General features: G+C 28.5%; 1 protein-coding gene across 1 annotated transcript in view; it reads right to left on the bottom strand.

The window, feature by feature from the left end:
• Positions 1 to 22198, bottom strand: part of LOC142322052 (SID1 transmembrane family member 2-like) — a 97807-nt gene that overhangs the window by 13910 nt on the left and 61699 nt on the right. The window contains exons 10-14 of the mRNA XM_075360673.1: positions 21350 to 21520; positions 13810 to 13927; positions 9269 to 9508; positions 3715 to 3825; positions 2122 to 2249 (exon numbers count right to left, since the gene is read on the bottom strand). Of these exons, the coding sequence (XP_075216788.1) occupies positions 2122 to 2249; positions 3715 to 3825; positions 9269 to 9508; positions 13810 to 13927; positions 21350 to 21520 (768 nt within the window). The remainder of the gene's footprint in view (positions 1 to 2121; positions 2250 to 3714; positions 3826 to 9268; positions 9509 to 13809; positions 13928 to 21349; positions 21521 to 22198) is intronic.

The following is a 22198-nucleotide window of genomic DNA, read 5'->3' as shown; positions in this document are numbered from 1 at the left end:
GTGATTTTTAATTTTTTTTTAACTGAAGGGAAACCCCCGCGCCCCCAAACCCCTCTCAAAACGGTTTAAAAAATAACTCCCCTCTCAAAAAACCCTCCCAAAAAACCCCTCTCAAAAAATAACTCCCATATACAACTGTGAAAACATTTTCAGTAGCTAATTTGAAAAAAACATGATTTTTAATTTTTTTTAACTGAAGGGAAACCCCCCTCAACCATCAATACAGTCTGGAAAAATAACTTCAACTTTTTTACATGAATCACTTTTAAATAAATACAATACTTTTCTTAGTTAGGGTTCATTTTTACTCAGCTATCCTTTGTAACTGAAAACTTTGGGACTCAATTTAAACGCTTGTATAGTTTTACATTTAATTTAAATAACTTAATTTGAAAAATTGATGGATTAGAGACTATGAATTCTAAATTTTTCAATGCTACACGGATACTTTTCATGGAGATTTATAAAAATTACAAAAAAACATAATCAAGAATAACTTTGATTCCATAATAATACTTAAGGATTATAATTAAGAAAATCATTAATAACAAAGCAATTAAATATTCCTTAACAATTGTAGTGCTTTCAAATACACAACATTTTTCATTTTTCCCTTGGGCGCGTACACAAAAAAATCCGTGGGGTTACCAACTTGCGAGCAAGCCATATACAGTTGCCCTTGTGAAAAGCATGGATTTTGCAAATGGACATCACACACTTGAAGCGATTGCCCTTGAGATTTGTTAATTGTCATAGCAAAAGCAATCTGTATGGGAAACTGCAAGCGTCTGAACACAAAAGGAGTCTTGATAACGCCAAATTGCATGAAAAAAAATAGATAGCCTACGTTACAAATAATTTCATACGACTCAGCCATTGTAATACCTAATTTCTTTGCTACCTCTGATTTAAATCTCCTACCAGCAATATAAAGAATCTACAAAAAAGTACTTTGCTATTATCACAATCGTTGTGTCATCAAAATTAGAACTCGAATCCACATCGAATTGAAAAAACAAACTAAAATCACATAAAATTTAACTTTTAAAGCATGCAAACAAATGAATCCATTGTTGTCAAAATGGAAAAAAGTAACTTTAACGCCAATTATTCGCAACCATTATGTTTGAGGTCCAAAAAAATTAGCCTATGTTCACCGCACGGCTTCAAAGTGTAGGTGTGCAAAATTTTAGACAAATCTGTCTGGTAGATCTCGAGTTAAGTTGGAACAGACAGACAAACAAACATTGATTTTTATATATATATAGATAATTGCTTCTCATAATTTCTGTTGCCCTGAGATACCTTGTATATAAATTCAGTGAATAAATTCAACAGATAGGGTACTTTAAAGATATTCAATTGAGCAATCAATTTTAAAAATACTATCTTATGATAAACCTTCTTATCATTAATAGATCACACTAATTCTTATATAAAGTATAACATTTTTCTAAATATTCCCATTTTTAATATCACAGAGTAATTAATTCTAAACTTAACAAATTATTCCCAAACCACAGCAAAATTTTCAAAATAAATAAAAATATGTGCACTACTATAACTTCTCTAGAAATAGTATTTGTAACAAAATCTGTAACATTACAACTTCTCTAGCTAAAATAGTTCCATTGAATGGAACTATTGCAGTTTAATAAATTTGAGAACCAAAAAACTCTTCAAATTATTACTATATTCTTTATTGCCGACGGTTTGATTATACTTGTTCCAGATCAGAAGTTGAATCTACTTATATTTAATTTAATACTTAATTTTTAAGCATTAGGAGCACTTCTCCATTAAGTAGAATTCTACAATTGTATAATACTAATAGTAAAAATTTAACACTTTTAATGAATCACAGATAAATGGCTTTACTTTGTCACATTACTGATTCTGAGTTCATCGTACGGTGACTAAAATGATTGTGAAATTATAATTTGTTATTACTGTATCCAATTTTAAATTAGTTTCATATTTTAATATTGTACCTACTTTGGTACTGTTGTAATCAGAAATTAAAAAAAAATCCTATTTTTATAAAATAAACCTGATTTAAAAAATCTAAATAAACTACCAGAACAAAAAAAAAAAACTAATTGAACTGAAAAAAGTGATTACCTTCATTAACACGTAAAATATGAAATATAACAATAAATTTGTCATCAATATTGCAAGAAGATATGTGGCAAAATCTCCTAAACGTGAATATAAATGAACTCCAATCAAAATCCAATTAAAAATGTTACCTGAAAAAAGATAGTAATAGCAGCAGCAGTAGTAGTAGTAGTAGTAGTAATAATAATAATAATAATAATAATAATAATAATAATAATAATAAAAACAACACTAAATAAAAAATAATGTAGGAATCCCAAAAATTGTACAACTTTATTTATTACGAAAAGTTGAATTAACAAAATCACAAACATTACAGAAGGATGAACTGGAGTAAAAATAAAATACTTTGTCCAAATAAGAAGTAATCAAAATAACGTACAGTCTTTGATTCTGTAAATGGAACAATGGCAGGTATTATACTAAAATGAACACATATGGTGAATGATAAAGTGTTATATAATTTCATTTTGGTTTAAATGCAATATCATTAAGGCTGTTTACTAAAAATCCCTTTTTACCTTTTCAACCCAACACCAAATGCTTTTTTATTTTTTACAAAATGAAGTTAGATCAAACTAGTTGCAAAAGTATCACATAGACTTAGTAGGGGACTTAGTAAGGTATCACCAAAGACTTTAGTGGAGCCATACAGGATCTTTTTTAAAAATAATAAAATTTAATGTTAATTTAGTATATCGAAAAGATAGAATTCTAAATATTAATACAACTTTCATTATATTCAATAACAATCCTTAAATTGTTTGATGGTGTTTCTTTAATATTTTTATTCTGCAAAATAGACATTTGGTATTTAACACCTAATTAAAAAAATTACATTAAGTTACTATTAATGATTATAAACCAATTGTTCCTTATTTTATTTATGTTAAACTAAAATAATAACATTGCAAAATAAGCTATTTTGATGATAGTTATTATGATGTGTTGAAACAAAGTTAACCAAATATAAACAATCAAATCATTATCATAGGCAACAATGCCATATTTTATTAAAAAATATTAAATTACAACATGATAAACAAAATTTAATCTGAAAATAGCTAAAATGAACTCTGAAAGAAGGTAAACAAAATAACAAAAGTAATTAAATTAATTTATTGATATAACTGTCAATCAGGAAAACAACCACTCACTAGAGGTTTTACCTCTGCTTTTAAACCACTGGTGATGTTGTAAGCAACTAATATTTACTATTTAGTTTAATAGATTTTATTAAATTACTTTACTGAGAATACCCTGCATTGTTGTGAAAGTGCTTCCAATACACTGAGGCGTTATTTTACAAATTGGTAGTTTTTATCAATTAATTAAATAATTTAAAACATTCAGTGGTGATAATAAACTTAATAACAAAGGTTGCAACTTTTTATTACATATGGAATATTTTGTATGAAAATTGGATTTGCTAAAAAAAAAAAAATTAAAAAAAAATTAAAAAAAAATTAAAAACTATTATTAAATAAAAATAGGATACTGTTTTCAGAATAGAAGGAATGAAATGCAGTCCTCCATAATGAAAAATCTAACATCAATGATTATACCAAATGTATATTAAATTTAACTCATACAAACCTAAAATAAGAAGAACCATACGACTAGGATACTGTGGACGCCACCAATTTCCTTCTCTGTTTCTGAAAGGATTTATTAAGGCTAAACTAGCTCTTTTATGTACTTCTCTGTCTAAATGAAAAAAAATAAGAATAAGATTAATCTAGAAAATAAATAAATAAATATATAATATATATATATTGTAATTGTAATATTGTGTTATATTGCATATATATATATATGCAATATAACATTCTTTCAATCTCCACAAAGCACAGAATTAAAGAAACACAATTACTTTTAATTTTTTTACTACATCAAAATGCTTTTGGGCCTATGTCCATCCTCATCCTTAGTGATATCTTTTATAAATTCTTAATCTGTTTACTATTTACACAATAACTCTTCTAACTTTTTACATTTTGTAAAAATTGTTTGTTTAAAATAAAATAAAATTAAAAAAAAACTTTAAAAACATTTAAAATAAATCTAGAACAAATATTTGTTTAATCAAGATTATCTTTATATATCAACTTAAATAATTTTAATAAAAATGTCTCCATCAAATTCTGTTTGCAGATTAAAGCTGAATTCACATTTATATCTAGCCTTAACATTTGTAGCCAGCCACTACATACTGTACTGTCATGACATTACTGTATTTAGAGTGCTGTATGTAGTGGCTGGCCACAGGCATGTGTAGGAAATTTAAAAAATGTTTATGTTACTAAGAATGTTTAATATTTAATTTTTGACTGCATATTTTACACTGTATATGTGATAATTTTAATTTCTTATGTATAATTTTTTAATGTGTAATTTTAGTTTTTAATTTTTTGATGAACTGACGATGAGGGAAAATCCTTGAAAGGGCTTTTGATGTATAAATGAATTAGTAATAATAAAGTAAGAAATATTATTAGATTCTGTACTGCAGTGGATTGCTAAGTTTCACTTTTAGTTTTTAATATACATATATTTCATGGATGTACACACTGAAATTATAATTTTGACACACTAAAAATTATAAAATTATTCATAAAGAATGTCTTAACTCCAATTTTAAATTACTTTTCTACCTAATGACAGGATGAAAGAGGTTTGCTTACGCCGTTTGCGTAAAGTCGTTTTATTCCAATGAATTCAAGGTTATGGTCGAGTCTTGTAGTTTTCAGGCTTGGTAATTTATTTTGCATTTTTGTAAGGCTTATCTACGTGTATTTTTAAATAGGTTGTTTGGGTTTGTTTTCGATATAATTTCTCTCAGGCTCCAGCTTGACTGACTGTTGCATCATCGTATTGGTGTCAACGTATTTCATATCTCGCATTTTTTATTGCTGTTTAGTTTTAATATATATATATATTAGTCTTTAGTGTTTTTTATTCTCACCAATTTGAATATTGTCATAGTTCCTAGAAGTCTATTTCTCTTTGTCTGGCCTGATGTAATTTCTTCAACTTGCGTATTCAGAAATTATTTTATCAGCCTTACATAATTTTTTAGTGGTCTGCTTGCTTGTAAATTATTTTTGTTATGTCTTTGTTCCCGAATTCCACACGTTTTCTCTAATCGTTCTCATATAACACTTAGACACTACTCTTGTTGTCAACACACACATACACACTCTTCTGTCCATTGCTTTGTTCACTTCCCCTACTTCTCACCACGCCAGTTTTTCATTCTAGTCCTGACTTTCACGCTGTGCGGATCCTGGTCCTCCAGACTTGGAGGACCAGGGTTCGATGTTCTCTTTCGCTCGTATAATGTTAATACTTTCTTCATCTTCATAAACGTTGCGGTATTTCTCTTGTCAAAATATTCTCTAGTTCTACTCGTCAGTTTTTCGTGATTTCATAGTTTTCTATGTTCGTCCAGCCTCGTTTCTTTGTTAAGTTATTTTTCAAATTCACTATATTACATCTCTGTCGAAAGTGCTTCAATTACTACAAACTCCCAATTCTATCGACGCCGAATCTTCTCTAGCTGCTGATTATATTTTCATCGATGCAGAATCTCCAAACTCGTTGCTACATATCTGAGATGCTACGTATTATTCTACCCCTAAACCACGTCTCACCCCTGCATTCCTGATACACCACTGCAGACTACGCCCAGTATTACTGTATGTATTCATTTACCTTCATTCACGAGTTCGTCTCTTGCTAATATTTGTGTGCTACAGGCAAGTTGAATTTTCATTATTTATTATGTTAAACAGTTATTTTATCATTAAAATTTGTGGAACATTCAGTTAATCGTGCATTATCTCTTCTCTTAAATTAATCTAAAGAAAATTACTCCTGATGTAAAGTTATGTTTTAGGACTTCTTTGTAATTTCATATTTTAAAGAAAGCTTGTTTACTAATATGAACTCTACTTATATGTTTACTTATTTCAATTTGATTATTGTAATTAACTTTTTTTGTACTAGAATATTATAGTGGCCTTTTTTCTACACTAAACTAGAATTGCTAGTTTTAATTATTTAATGTTAAGTTTGTTGTTCATAAATCAGGAAAGGCCAGTGCCAATAATAAGATTTACTGTAGTTTATTTTTCTAAGTTAATGACATTTGTTCATTGCTAATTTTCATTATTACAGAATATGTCAGTAATTGCAATAGTTTTCCAGTCATACTATGTTTATTGATGTTATGTTTTTTCTAAGTTTATAATTGTAAATAAGTTGTTTTATGTTCTCTTGTTTTCAGGCTTTGTTAAATTGTAGATTTTCAAAATATGTATTTGAAAAATGTATATTCATGTATTTTCTCATTTAATATCACTATTCATATGTTGATTCAGCTGATATTTATTAAGTATCATTAAGTTATGTTAATTTCATAATTTCTTTTTATTTTTTATGATTATGATTTAACTTAAGTTCATTTGTTTTCTTTCCAATTAAAGGCCAATTTCTTTTGGCAAATACGAGCTATGTGTTCTTTTATTTTTGTTAACTTTACCCAACAAGGTTACTTTTGCCTTTAATAAATAAACATATAAATACTTATTTTGTTATTATAATTTGAACCGTGAACAGGTTCAAATAGATCGGGCTTAGCATTTTTCATGTGCTGTAAAATTCATCTCTCAAAGCAGCTTGTTGTGAAAATTTAAATAGCTATTAAATTATATTTCATCTGAAATTAATAAATTAGCAAGGGCTATTTTTATACATTTCAATTTAAACTGATTAATGAATTTTGAAACACTGAATAGATCTGTTATGTTTATTCTGTTAATAACTTGTAGTGTTGCTTTCTGGATAAACGGTGTTAATCTGAAATATTTTTTGTATGGACAAAATGAATGTTCATACTTATCATACTTGTTAATGATTCTTCTTTCCAATCATTAAAAAACAAAAAAAGTACAGCAGAATCTACTCGTTTCTGCTCTTAATTTTTGCACAGAAGCAATCAAAACTCCATTTTTGTTTACTTTCTTTGGCATACTTTCATCTGCTTCCATCCATTGTTTGGCTTCTTATGTGTATTAGTGAATCCATGATTCAGTTGCTGTTATAAAACATTGAAGCAATTGGTGAAATCACATTTTAATAAGTCTAAACACACTTCAGAAATGTTCAGTCAAATGCACTTTTGGTCCACTATTGAAAAACAGAGCACCCATTGAGCTTTCTGCTTGATCTCCCAGCATCAGAAAGCTTTTTAATACCAAAAACATGGTAAAATGTAATTAACATGATCTAACAAGATATTTGCAATGTCAGAAAGTTGTGTACCTTCAGTTGAGAATCATTTAATATGTCATTGCAGATTTTTGTGACATTTTCATCAGTTATAGCAGGTTTTGGGATTCCCAAAACTCGTTATGTTTAAATTCAACAGCACATTTTTTTACAATTGAAAATGAATTTGAAGAATCCTTTAAAGTGGAGGAATCTAATTCTTTATGTTTATCCTTTGGGTTAAACCTTTTAGAACAAAGTACTTTATAACAGCTCAAATCTCAATTTTATCAGTTCTTTTAGAAAATGTCTTAACTAGTTAACTTTACTCTATCACCACAAACAACTAAATGCATGTTATACACCCACAAATCATTACTGCTATACCTCCAGCTTGAACGGCAGGTCCAATAAAAGATGGCAGAAACTTTTCTTTTCGAGTGCACCTAACCTTCACTTGCCGTCTTGGACAGTGTTTGAATCTGCTTTCATAAGAAAAGACACATCTTTGCCAGGCTTCTTTCATCCACTTACCCCTCTCATAAAACCCACCTCATTTGCCTCTTCTTAGCTTCATTATGCAAGGCTATGTAAGATATCAACATAGCATCTCTCTGACAACTGTCTATGGTTTTAGCACCAATGTTAAATGACCAAACTATCCTTAACTTTCACTTTTCACAATGACAAGTGGTGGGAATAAGCTGTTTGGCCAGTGCTACCAACTCTCCAGATCCTGAACAAATTGGTGTGGCAGTCTGACATTAATAATATAGCACCTATTACAAATTCTAGTAAAATTAGAACAGCATTTTTTTGTGCAAAAAAAGAAGAAAAATGGCCTAAGGTGCCTTTCCTGCAAGCCTATACACATACCAAAATTCATTAGTTTGGGCATATTCATTTTAGACTAATAATTTAAAAAAAATTAAAGTCTGGCTTACATTTTATGCCCTTTTTAAAACAGACACATGCCAATAACATCAGTTCCATAAAAGACAGAAATGTTGAATTTGTGTTAAAAAGCACTACTCATTTTAAGGGTTATTTAGCTAATGTCTAGCATTGTATGGTTTAGCAAAAGTATAAGGACAGAAAGCAGTAATGCATACTTTAGGAGGTGTCCTTAAACTTTTGACTAACACTGTTGTATGTGGTCATATAAAAATAATAATTTTTTTAAAATTGTAATATTTTTTTGTACTTTGTATTCGATACAATATTATGAAATTTAATTACCTGTATTTAAGAAATAAATCAATTTTTAATATTACAAATTCTGTAATGTAACAGAGTACAAATAGTAACAGATATTTTGAAACTAATAGAGATAATATTTTATCAAACCCAATTAAAAGTATATGGATAAACACTTAAGATGAATTAAATTATCACATTTACACTTATTTAATTTTATTTGTTGCCTTCATCTGATACAAATAAATTACTCCCCCCCCTCGGTGAAAACAGTAAAAGTTTACATTAACTTCTTTCAATTATTAACAACCTAATTTATTAGGATTTAATCTGATTAAATTGGGATTTTTTTTAAAAATAAACCTTATGTTAAACCAAAATAAGCAAGTTGTCTGCTGAAATGTAAAATGGCTTTTACAATTTCTAAAATATTAAAAACCAGTAAACTAAATAAGCTGGAGGTTTATGGCTTAGGGGAAAGAATTTTCAATTAAATTAATAAGAGCTGACTTAGTAATCTTATTATATTATTTCTTGTTTAAAAAATAAAAATATACTGATAAGTAATCTTCACCATCACATCTTTTCCTAAACACAGGCTTTGCCTTATTAGGAGATACATTATCTTATTTTATTGGTATTATTAATTTATACTGTATACATTTAAATAATGCAACTTTACCTAACTTCCAATGACCCATAAAATATATCTGAGCAGACAAAATTAAACATACTATAACATGAATAACTGTAAAAATGTAGTAGAAAATTGGTTTGTTATATAAAACACCACACATTCCCATAAATATAAGGAGTGCTAAAATTCCAAACGCTAAATATGCACTTGCATTTATATCTGGATGTCGAGACTGATAAATTTTTAACATTGATATAACAGCAAGTATATACATGAAACTTGTATCTGAAAAAGAAAAGAAAATAAAATAAATTTTACAAAACATACGTTACATCTAATAATTTATAAATGCACAAATTAAAAATTAATCAATTATCTATATTGAACAGATTACTTCAACATTTAACATATTATTGGCTACATCATAATGCAAAAGCCTTTCTGTCTGCAAACAGCACAGTATTCAATGCTTTTAAAATAGTATAAAAATATATTGGATTGTCAATAACTTTTGTCTAGGGTCTTTAAAATAGATACAAATACATCTGTTACTGTTAATCTTTAATAATTCTACTATGCTCTACTAGTAGTTCTGTGAACTTGCTTACTTGTAATGAATTTAAAAAACTAACAGCACTATAAAATACTTAATTAATAAAAACTAAAACTAAAAAAAAATACAAAATAGAATGGTTGATTAAAATGGTAGAATTTTTAGCCAATGTATGTTTCCAGGAATGTGGATTACACTGTTGAGTAAATACTTCCACTAAATTCCCATTTTTCGTATCTTTGAATTTTTTGGTAGATAAGGTGAGTGAGGGAGGAAGTGATAAAAAATAAATTTATCAAATCCTGATATTTATGATTAGCATGACCTGAGAAAAACATGATAGGGTACAGCAGTACGGGAATGAGCTTAAAGAAAACTGTTAGCTTAAAAATGGAAAGAATGAGATATTTAATATACAGTTACAGACTGAAAATGGATATGTTGACACACTTATTACATTAATAGTGGAGGAACGTAGTCCAATCTCTGGCAGCAGACTTCATGACAGAAACTCTTTCATCAACCCTCCCATCACTTACCAAATAAGGAAAAAAACAGCAGAAACACTTTTAAAAGGCATCATTTTAATGAAAAATTGACATACATATATAGTTACAACAGCAAGAAATTTATAAGTTTCATAAAGATCAAAAATACATTTGGTCATAAGTATCTCAAACATAAATGAAATAACAAAAAATCAAGTTAACATAAGATTCTGATTTGCTCAGTCCATTAAAAAAAAAAATTATCTTATAAAACTGATTATTATTCTGTATATATTGTTGAAGCTCTTTCATAGAATATTCTAGTTTGTTGACAATATTATAATTGAAGGTTATATAATCAAAAACTTACACAAAGCAATGCGTTTTCAGTAGTGTTTAATTAAAAAGAAGTTATAAAAATGCATGGTTTTAAATTCACCTATCATTGTTATTGATGATGAAATAGTGTACACTATGACAGTGCTAAAACAAGAAATACAGAACAATAGTCAGTTTTAAAAATAAATGTTTATCTATTTATAAATAAAATAACATTAATATCAGGTGGATTCATAATTGGCTTCCCAAATAGTAAAACAGCTTTTAAAAGAGAAACACTAAAAGTATTCAATTTTAACACATGTCATGCTGAATGGCAGTTTGATGCCCTTAAAATATTGTCAACATATGCACTAGGAACTTTCCAAGTGCAGTTGGCACTTGAAATTCCGTCATCAGAGTTCCATGAAAACAGCCACAGTGTTCATCTAATTCAGATCAGGAGATTCATCTTGCTATTTAAAATTTCTAATTGCATATTGCTATTAACAGTTTTTGTGAATTTGCCTTGAAAACATAAGGGGTTTGTTGAGAGGAATATCTCATTCAGATTGATGATATTATTGATATCTGGTAAAAATGTAAAGTTTTCTTGGAAAATGATGCTCCTGATTTCTACCATTCCATAACTCATCCTCCTGGTGAGTTTTTTTGTCTGTAATATATACCGTTCTCTTTGCTTAGTAAGAAAATAATATTAAAATATAATCAGACATCTTAAAATTTTCCTTACTAATGTTCAACGTTTGAAGTGTCATTTAAAGAAATTATCTATCATTCTGATTGTCCTGTTTGCAAAGCTGTCTACTCAAAAAAGTCATCAATAATGCATTAAACACATCTAGCTTTTACTTCTAAACATGTTCATAAGGTTTGCTTAAACTTTATCATTAAGTCATTTACATCTTTTTATCAGCAAGTATACCATTTCTTTTGTTGCCAGTTTCCTCTTTAGTTCTTTAAACTTTAATATAAATTTCACAATAATTAAATTATGATCAATTTAAAAGTCTCTTCTCCTGGATGTACTTTACAGTCTATTATTTCATTTTGCAATCTATTGATACCATTCCATATCACTTGGCCTCATACACAACTGTAACATGCGTTTTTTGATTTTTGAAAACTGTATGATTTTACTAGGTAATATAAAAATTTTTGAATGCAACATCCTCTTCCATTTCTCATATGAAAGTCAAATATTTTCTAATTTCTCAACTACAGCAACCCAGTTTCCAATTATTAAGTTCTTTTACCTTCTTAAGTCAACTATTTCTTTGTTTATCTTTTCTATTTCTTCATCTTCTGATAAAAGGTGTATGCAGGCATATAAACTTACAAGAATGTAAATGATTATGCTTTTGTGTGCTTGTAAAACTAACTTTCTTGATATATGTTTATAGTAGTATCCTGCTGTCCTAGTATTCTGGTGGTCATCTTTAATGATGGTGTCCTATCATTATTTTTCGTTTACATTGTAATTATTTGATTTCAGGTTAATAATTATACAAGCCACTAACTGAAATTCCTGCTCACATTACCTTACTAATTCTTATTCCATCTAAGCTTAAGCTATCTATTTCCATTTTTATCTACCTAACCTATCGTTCTGATTGAAAAAGGTGTTGTTGACATTTCACATTCCAATCGAAGTATATAAAATTTTTTTTTATTTCCTGATGACTTCATTAGATCTCCAGGCAGTCTCTACCTGGAGATCTAACTGGAGAACTACAGAGTGTTCAACTTAAAAGAGGCCTCACCACTCAGTAGTTGATACTAAATGCATATTTTTGCTAAAATGCATACATTGGTGTGTGATGGGTAAAATAATGTGGAAGATGTTCATAAAACTGAAGCTGGAGTGGGGAGGACTGTTAATTGCCTGAAAATTTGAGTATTGCCAGTCTGTTTTGAGCATTGGCCTTTGAATAAGGCTGTGTAATCACGTGTTGTTGTTTAGTAAAAGGCGGTTAATTGCTTAAGAAAGTGTATTCATGATTGAAACTTATTTAGATGAAATCTTATATTGTGTGTCAATGAAAGTTCAGAGAGAACTTTGAAAAGAAAGCACCAGTTAAAAGTGTTATTCAGAAAATAGGTAAAAAATATCATCAAACGGTTCCGTATTAAGAACAGATACGTGCCATAGGTCAAACTGACACAGCATTGGGACATTAAAGCAGCAGTAATAATACTCCTCACAAATCTTTGCAAAGGCTAAGCCAGGAAAAGAACATTTCACTAGGTTCAGCCCACACTGCGGTGAGGAGAATGCTGAAATGTTAGTGTCAAATACAGATTTTTTATGAGTCAACTAATGCTAATTATGGTAAACAGGTTCACTACTGTCAATGGTTTAAGAAGTTCATTAGAGGAAACAATCGCACTTTGATCAAGTGTTTTCACAGATGAAGCATAGTTTCTTCTTGGTGGGTACATTAATACTCAGAACTATCAGACCTGGGGTAATGAAAATACTCACATTTTCTTTGAATCTTCCCTACACTCACAAAAATAGGTGTATGATGTGGAGTTTCAAGGCAATAAATAATAGGACCCTTGTTTTTTGAAAAAACTGTGGATGCTGCTGTCTACCAAGATTCATAGCATTAATGCAAGAGGAATGGCTGCTGGTTGCAACTGGATGCCACTTTCCATATAGCTCGCTCTACTATGGAGATCCTACATGCTTTATTTGATGTAAAAATCATCTCTAAAGGATTGTGGCCACAAAGATCCCCTCATTTGATTAGTCCAGCCTTTTTTTTTTGTGGGGTTACTTAAAATAAATTGTCTGCAGGAGCTTCCATAAATTATTATTATTATTATTATTATTATTATGCAAGTGATTGTCAACAGACTATTATTTACAGACTAAACTAAATAATGGGACCTCTTTTAAGTTGAACACATTACATTTTACCTCTACAATATTTTACTGAAAATAGAATATTCGGGATCTATCAAGCTTAAATCAGTAGGTGCTCTAAAGAAATAATTAATAAGATTGTGCCCCTTTAAGTACCGGGATATTCCTTAATCTGGTCTTCCTAATACTATAACTGGCTAAGGTAGCAGTCAAGGAATGGCTAGCTATATTTCTAGAGTATGCAGTCTGCCTTACCATTATATGATTTATACAGAGGGAAGAAAACATAACAGAATATTTGAGAACTATTGAGCATTTAACAATAAAATCTTACCAAATTGGAAGTTTGAATGATTTGGACAGAAATGATAACAAGCACTTAGCACACCTTCCATAATAAGTGCAGCACCAAGGGTATAATACAAGCCATAGTGTTGTGGAATTCCAGTATCCTATATGCAAGCAAAAAGAATTAAATAGAAAGAATTCATTAATGTTCAACAAAACAAATATATATCTTTGTATTACAACTTAAATAACTTTATACCAAAAAACTTTAACTATATATAACATTAGTATTTTTTTATAGTGCTGTTAAAATGTCCTTTCCAGAATGTGCAGTTTAATATTGGCTAAAAGAAAAATCATTAAATCCAATATCTGCATTTTAATAAATTGTAGGATAATTGTAAATAATTTCTACTGATAGAAAAATTTTATTTATTTAGTGATGATACACATTGATATGAAACAACAACGACAGATTGTGTAATAAGAAAGCTAATAATCAAATGTTAAGTAGATAACTGTTGAATGCATCACTGAAGTTCAGAAAATTGAATTTGTTATTTAGTTTTATGTTTAAAGAAATATTTACCAATTTTAAATTTCAATAATATATAACACTATTTTGGAATTTTTGTAAATTATCCATTCATTCATAGAGTACATTTTTATTTTATTTGAATTTTATATTAACACTACTTTAAAAAATGATTTTTATTTGGAAAGAATAACAAAACTTAGGTCTTCAAAGTGGATAAAGATAAACAAGGTCACCTAACATTACATCAATCAAATCTATAAAAAATAGTGAAATACTTCTTTTTTTTTTGATTAAGTGAATGAGAAGATGCAATAGCCTAATAATTATTTATTTATTTTTTTAACATGGATAGGCTTATGTCAAATTACAGCAGCTGATAAGAGATAAATTTTATAATGTGAAGAGTCCCAAACCTTACTAGGATTCATAACCAGGACTTCCGGGATAAAAGGAAAAACACTAACACTTAGCAATAACAATGATGATAATGATAAAAACAATATTTTCTTGAAATACAAATCAGAAAAAGTACCATAAAAACTGGTAAACAAAGGATTTCTGTACTTATGTTTATAAAACATTTTTTCTTTATTTCGATATGGGGGACCATTCCTTGAATTCTTGAAGTGGTTTTTTAAATATACTGTACGAGTGCATATATATACACACTGTATTTATTCGAAAATAAGACCCCCTTGATTGTAAGACCCTCCAAATTTTGCAGGCAAATTTTAGAAAAGAAAAATTTGCGAATGTTAGATCCATCAGTTTGACAGGCTGTAATTTCTAGAAAACTGTTCTTCGGGAATTTCTTTGTTACTGTATATACACAAAAACGTTTTATCAGAAAATACACTTTTTTAGGTTTGGAATAAAATGGCCAAGGACAAATTTTACCCTTTCAGGTGTTTGCAAAACAATGGTATGGATTATTTGATGGAAGGTAAAAGGAGGCAAGACACAGGGGGGGGGGGGGATTTAACTTTCACACAGTAGCCGCTTCAACCCTGCTTTCCTTTTAGTAGTAAAACAAGACCTTTTGTTAAAACAGTAGCAACTTTATTGTAGTTGCTACTGTTGATAATCATGTTTTACCTCATTTAAAAAAAAAAAAAAAAAAAAACGAGGTAAAACAAAAATGTTTTGTCAGAAAATACACTTTTTTAGGTTTGGAATAAAATAGTGTTAATTTACCAATAAAGAAATAAAAATTTCTAGTTAATTTTGTAGAGTTTAATTCTGAGAAAATTGATGTAAATTATGACTATTAAAATTAATTAAAGATTTGAGAAGTTCAACTTTAATTAGAAACAGAACACACAAACTGGATCAGAAAAGTGATACAATTTTAAACAGAACAATTTTCATCAATGTTTCAACAAGGTAATGTAAATGAAAACAAATAGAAAACCTATTAATAATAGAAAAAAATGAATAAAAGATAGATTTAACAAATGAAAATCGCATATTTTTTTGGTTTTTTCTAAAAATTATTAAACATCAAAATGTTTACTTGATAAAGCTGCAAACAGTTTCAAAGCAGTTGCTCAATGAGGCTGTCATTCTGTTCAATGAATAGTTCAGGCTTGATGATTCCATACTAGCTAGGCATGTCTAATAGCATCATTATTATTCCTAATAGTAGCTCCAACTTCTACTACTACTGTTTCAATTCTTCTTGTGTGCCAATATGAGCAGAATAGACTAACGACCTCATTCAAGGAAAAAGTCCACTGATATGAGATCAGGAGATTGAGGTGACACTTCTTTTACTGCTCTGTTTTGACCAATCCATTGCATAGTGTTATTTAACCGATTCATCACATAATGACATTATTGAGCAGGTACACCATTATTGTAAACCACATCTGTACAAGTGGAATATCTTCAAGTGCCTTCACTGTCGGAATATCTCTCTAGTGAGCCTTGCCTTGATGGTAAAAAAGAAGGGCCTATGACATTATCAATAAGAAGACCACACTACACATTAAACAAAAAAGTGTGGAGGAAATGATTTGTAGCAATATCATGGAAATTTTCTTCTGCACAAGTGAGTGTTTCGATAATTTACAATGTCATTTCTTGTAAATTAGGATTCATCAGTAATTAAAATATTACTTGGGAAATTTGGATGATGATATTCACATTTATTAATCACCCACTGACAAAATGTCCTCTGTTTATCAAAATCAGGTGGAAATAACTCTTTTACAAGTGTTGTATGGAATGGGTATAATTGTGGCTCTTGTAATGTTCTCCACACACTTGACTGCGAAAATGAAAGCAATGTGACAACCTTTTGGTGCTTGAGGTGGATGTTAATTATACCACATTCAACACTGCTTCTTCAGCATAGGCATCTTTCACAAAACATTCATGTCCAGCATTGAACAGTTGTGGTTTAAGGATACCTGTTTCCTGAACTTACCTCTCTAAAACCTCAAATGTTTTAAGATCCAGTATTCTTTAATTTGAATAATCTTTCTGGTATTCACGCACAGTAGCCAATCCATTTTTATTTACTTTACCAATTAACATGTAAGTCAACTCTCTAAATTAAGACAAATTTGTGGTATTACCCATTGTGAATGACTAACTGAATAATAACAGCACCAACACTGCTCAAATGAATATTCAAATGCTAGACACTAAAGTTAATTATTGATCCACTGTTATTGCCAACCTATGAAAAAATGAAAATTTTTAATATGTTTTTGAAGGATGACTTTCAAATTTATGTTTATAATTTTTAGCATTTGTATGTAAATTTTTCTGTTTAAAATTTTATCACTTTTCCAATCCAGTTTGTGTGTTTTGTTTCTAATTAAAGTAGAAAATCCCAAATTTTGTTTAATTTTAATAGACATTTATATCAATTTTCTCAGAATTAAATTCTGTATAAAATTAACAAGAAATTTTTATTTGTTTATTGGTAAATTAACAGTTATTTTATTCCAAACCTAAAAGAGTGTATTTTTCAACAAAACTTTTTCATGTTTTGCCCTGTTTTTCTTAAAATCTAAGTGACGTAGGGATCTGGGAACACTTTTGTTCAATTTCTTAGATCAAAAACCATAAGGAAACACCAAATTTACCCCTCAATTTGTATCCCAAGAATTTTAGTCCAGTTCATAGAGGGAGTAAAAAGCAGGGCCAAATGTTCTGTAGGCTGAAAATTGCTAATGAACCATTTTCTGACCTATGTTTATATAAACCGTTTTCTTATATTTGACTCTAGAATCAGCTACTGAGAGATTGCAATGCAATTTGGAATCAATTGTATAATAAGAATATCATCAATATACCTGTCCATGTTAAAACTTTATGTGTATGAGTGATTTTACAAATGACAGAAATTACAAAAATTATGAATTAGTTTTATTTAATACGGCAGACCATCTAATAAACAATAAACATTTTATTTCTGATATCAACACAAATTTAGAAATAATAGAAATTAATGAAGATGACAAAAATTCAAATATATTATAAAAATATTACGTATATAAATAAAAAACAAAATTTCAATCTAATAAACTATCAGATAGTGTTTGAGGGAAACAATTTTATAAAAACTGCAACAGGTAGCAGCACTCATGAAATAAATAAATAGGCAATTTTCATTTTAATATTATAGTAACGTACCAAACATTACAGCATGTAGACAGTTTCAGTATTTTTAATTTGCAGTTTAATAAATAATTCAATCATGACTAAGCATGCAGAATCCCACAAAATACTTTCATGATAAAATTAAGGTCTTTACTAGGTGTGATTTAAATTATAAAATTAAAATATATATATATAGTGTAGCAAGACCAGTATAATGGACTTGAGTAACTGACTCCTACCTATTAAGAAGAAAGTAGGAGAAAATATAATAATGGGAGCAATCTAGAAAGGGGTCTATTTAACAATCGTCTTTTCTAATACTGCCCACTGACACACTAAACAGATGTTCTTCTGTGAGAAGAGTTACTAGATTAGGGTAGGAATGCATGGGAATGAAAGGCTCGATCGATTGTTCTCATGCTTCCAGTCTGGCAAGTAAAGAGGATAGCAGTATAAATACTCCAGGGAAAACCAGTTGAGATCAGTCTAAGCGAGACATTATGATGTCAGTCTACGAGATCAGAGTACTGTGAAATCAGTCTTAAGCGAGATGTTACGTCAGTCAGCGAGAGTATTCTGTGAGGAGGTCAGTGAAGAAGCAAATTTCTAGTGAATTAAGTCCAACGTGACTAGGGTGACGTTACAAGTAATTCCAGTACATGAAAACAAGAAATGGTTCAGTGAGTTACTATTAGATTATAAATGAAGAGATAATGTACTAAATTTCATTCATAAATTTTAGGGTAGTTTTATTTGTAAACAGCAAAGGCATTTGCAAAGAAAGACACTCATCTTATCTGTTGTACTATTGTCATTAATACAAGACAACAGGTTAAAAGTGTTAAGACTGGCGGCCATGCCAATGTCCTTTGTCAATGGGACTGAATTCTGGTTTTCATTATTTATCTACCTGTGAATAAATCCTGAGGATATATATATATATATATACTTATACTCTATTCACAAATTATTTATTTACATTTTATTTTATTATTTATTTATAAATAAATAACACACATACCCACGCACGCTAACTGTTGCAAACTAATATGGTAAATTTAACTTATCTAATTACTCTATTTTGAAGGTTTATAATTTCACACATATAAAACCATGTAAGCTATGTAAGGAGTATTTCATCAAGAAATAACTTTATTTCAAAAGATGATTCTACACCTAAAAATAAGAAAAAAGACATACAAATAAAGGTCTAGAAATGTTTATTCTTTAGTTATAGTTGAAAAAAATGTCACCCTGATGTTTGCTCTGTAACTATTATTAAAGTATGTTATTTGACCTGAAAAAAAAAGATTTCCAGAACTGTATCTAATATTTTTTCATAAACTCACATAAAACAAAACAAAATTTATAAAACAAAACAAAATTTAAGTCAAAAAATACAATTTTTTTAGGTTTGGCATAAAATAACTTTATAAACTGTCAGTGAACAAATAAAACTTTGTTACAAATTTTGTATACAATTTAATTTTGTGAAAACTGACAAATAAAGCTAATAAAAAATAAATACTAGTTTGATAAGTTTGGCTTTAATTAAAAGCAAAAAAAAAAAGTCAAGCTAACAAATAAAAGTGTAATTTAGCACAATTGTTTTATTAACAAATCAACTGATTATTACAAAATAACTAATTAAATTTTATTTATTGCCCAACTAGTTGACATCACTGACTAAATGAAATGAAATTAAAATCTGAATGCGATTCATTGTTATTTATGCAGTTTTTTATGGAAATTACTGATCAATGCTTGGCTGTTTGAATAGTGATTATTAATGTTTATAATTTAAATTTTATCTGTGGTCATAAAAAATAAAATTTTGTTTTATCTGTGTTTTAACAATGCTTCATTTAATCATTCATGCTGAATATACAGATACATTTTTTATATATGAGTTTTTTAAAGAAAATGCTACAGCTTTAGTTGCAGAATATTGATGTAGGTATCCAAGACATAGAGATTCAGACTGTAAAATAATTAGTATGCTTTTTAACAATTTGCATGAGTGGTACACTCTTCCTAGTGCTAATATTTCATCTCAACATGAACTCAAACATGAAGATGAAGTTGAAAAATTATTTTTTTCATTTAATAGTACAACATAATTCCACAACAAGTTTACAAAGAATATTTAGGCAACTTAATATTATAAAATCTCATATATGGTGAACATTACATTTTCATGGGTTATGTCCAACTCATGTACAGAATGCAGCACTTTCAACCAGAAGATTACGCTGCATGACTGTATTTTTGTGAATGGATTAATGTGAATCACTGAATATTTTCACAATTACTATTTACAGATATTTACATATGATGAAAACATTATTGATCAGAAGAAAATCCAAAAGATACTGTGGATACAGATTTTAAATAAATGTTTGGTGTGGTACGATAGATAACCAACAAATTAACCCTATCATATTAAGATATTATCTTATATGGAAAGTTACCTAGAATTTTTTCAGAATTAATTTTTTTCTCAGTTGAAAAATGTACCACTGTCAAGAGGAATGGATAGGTATTTTCAATATGACAGATATATTCCACATTCTACTCATCAAGTAACAAAATTTCTGAAAATGAATACTTTATTGGAAAATGAATTGGTCATGGAAGATCTGTAAATAGCCATCAAAGTCTCCCCCAGACTACTCCACTAGATTATTGCTTATGAGGTTGGATGAAAAGTGAGATTCATAAACTTATATGCAAGATGAATTAATTGATCATTAGAATTAATAGAAAGATATATTAAGTCCAGCAATCCAAAAGATCTTCAGAAACGAGTTAAGTACATCAATTTTAATAGTGGAATTAAAACATTTATATAAATTTTTTTACATTATTTTATTTATTTCACAATTAAATTTATTTTAAACCAAATCTAAAAAATAGTGGTTTTATTTTACGATTTGAATTTTATTTGTTTTACGCAAGTTTTTTTTTAAAAATATTAAGAGATATAGTTTTGGGAACCACTTTTTTATTACTTTCAGCAAAAATAGCATACAAATACATTAATATTTTAGAATAATTAGTGTCCTAAGAAATTTATTATTGCATTATATTGTCTACAGAAAAATAAAATTGAGGCGACATCATTTGACAGCCATAACTCAGAAAATTTTTGTTTATATTACTTATTTTTAGCTCTAGAATTGCCTCTCTAAATAATGTCCTTTCCTGAGGGAACACTCTACTCTGTATGTACATTATTTTATCAAAGATAAAGATTATAATGGATTTTCCCTGAGTCCTAGTAGCTAAGGAGCTATGTAGTCCATCTGACTCACAGGATTAGGTCAAATAGACCATTTGTCCATCCTAAACGAGACAGTAACCATTAATGATTTTATTAAATTCTAATAACTAAATTTACACATGTATATTCATATAAAAATTTCAACTCACTAACCCTCATTTCTTCCAATTTTTCTCTTCTATAAACAATTAATAGAAAAAGAATTCCAAGTAGAATATAACCAATATTTGAAAATATGTGATTGAAATCACTAATAACACCCAGTCGATGTGAGCACAAGAAATTATAATAACAGAGATCCTGGTTACCAGACTGATTTAAAACCTTTAACAAAAATCAGATAACAAACCATAAACTTAAGTATAATAAAAAATAAATAATTGCTCTGCAAAAAATAAATAAAAACATAAAAATGAAAAAATACTCTCAATTACAATTAAATTCAATATAATTATTTTACACACAGTACTGTAAATATTGATGTACTATTCAGTTCTTAATGTAACCTATTTTATAATGTATTTAATTAGTTCATACATCCTGGATGTAATGTAATTAAATGTATATATTGCACAACATATTGGGCTATTATGTGAGTAATGTGTAATGAAAATCTCAGTTTAAATCATTTATCCAGTAAAGTTACTTGTGTGTAGTAAAAATTTTTTAACTAACATTTTTCCAGCTGAGGAAAGATAGAAACACCACACCAAACAATAGTAAAAGGAAATTAACTGTATGGGAGTTCAGTGATTTATGACAAAATTTCTTGTTTTAATGATAAACATACAAAAAAACTAACAAAAATTTATATTTAGATGGTTGCTTGTGACATCCAAAATGTCATAAAATAAATAACACTGTACTGATTAAATATTTTAAAATAAATTGTATAAATTACCCAATGTTGTAATAATTATGTGCTTACTCCATTCCATAAATAGATTACTGAGAATTATTTCAAAATTACAATGTATTTTTTCAATGAGTTAATTATAGCAA

Source organism: Lycorma delicatula, chromosome 3 (genome assembly GCF_047948215.1).
Source record: "Lycorma delicatula isolate Av1 chromosome 3, ASM4794821v1, whole genome shotgun sequence".
Taxonomy (NCBI): Eukaryota; Metazoa; Arthropoda; class Insecta; order Hemiptera; family Fulgoridae; genus Lycorma; species Lycorma delicatula.
Note: the sequence above shows the minus strand (reverse complement) of the source record. Positions and strands in the feature narration are given on the sequence as shown.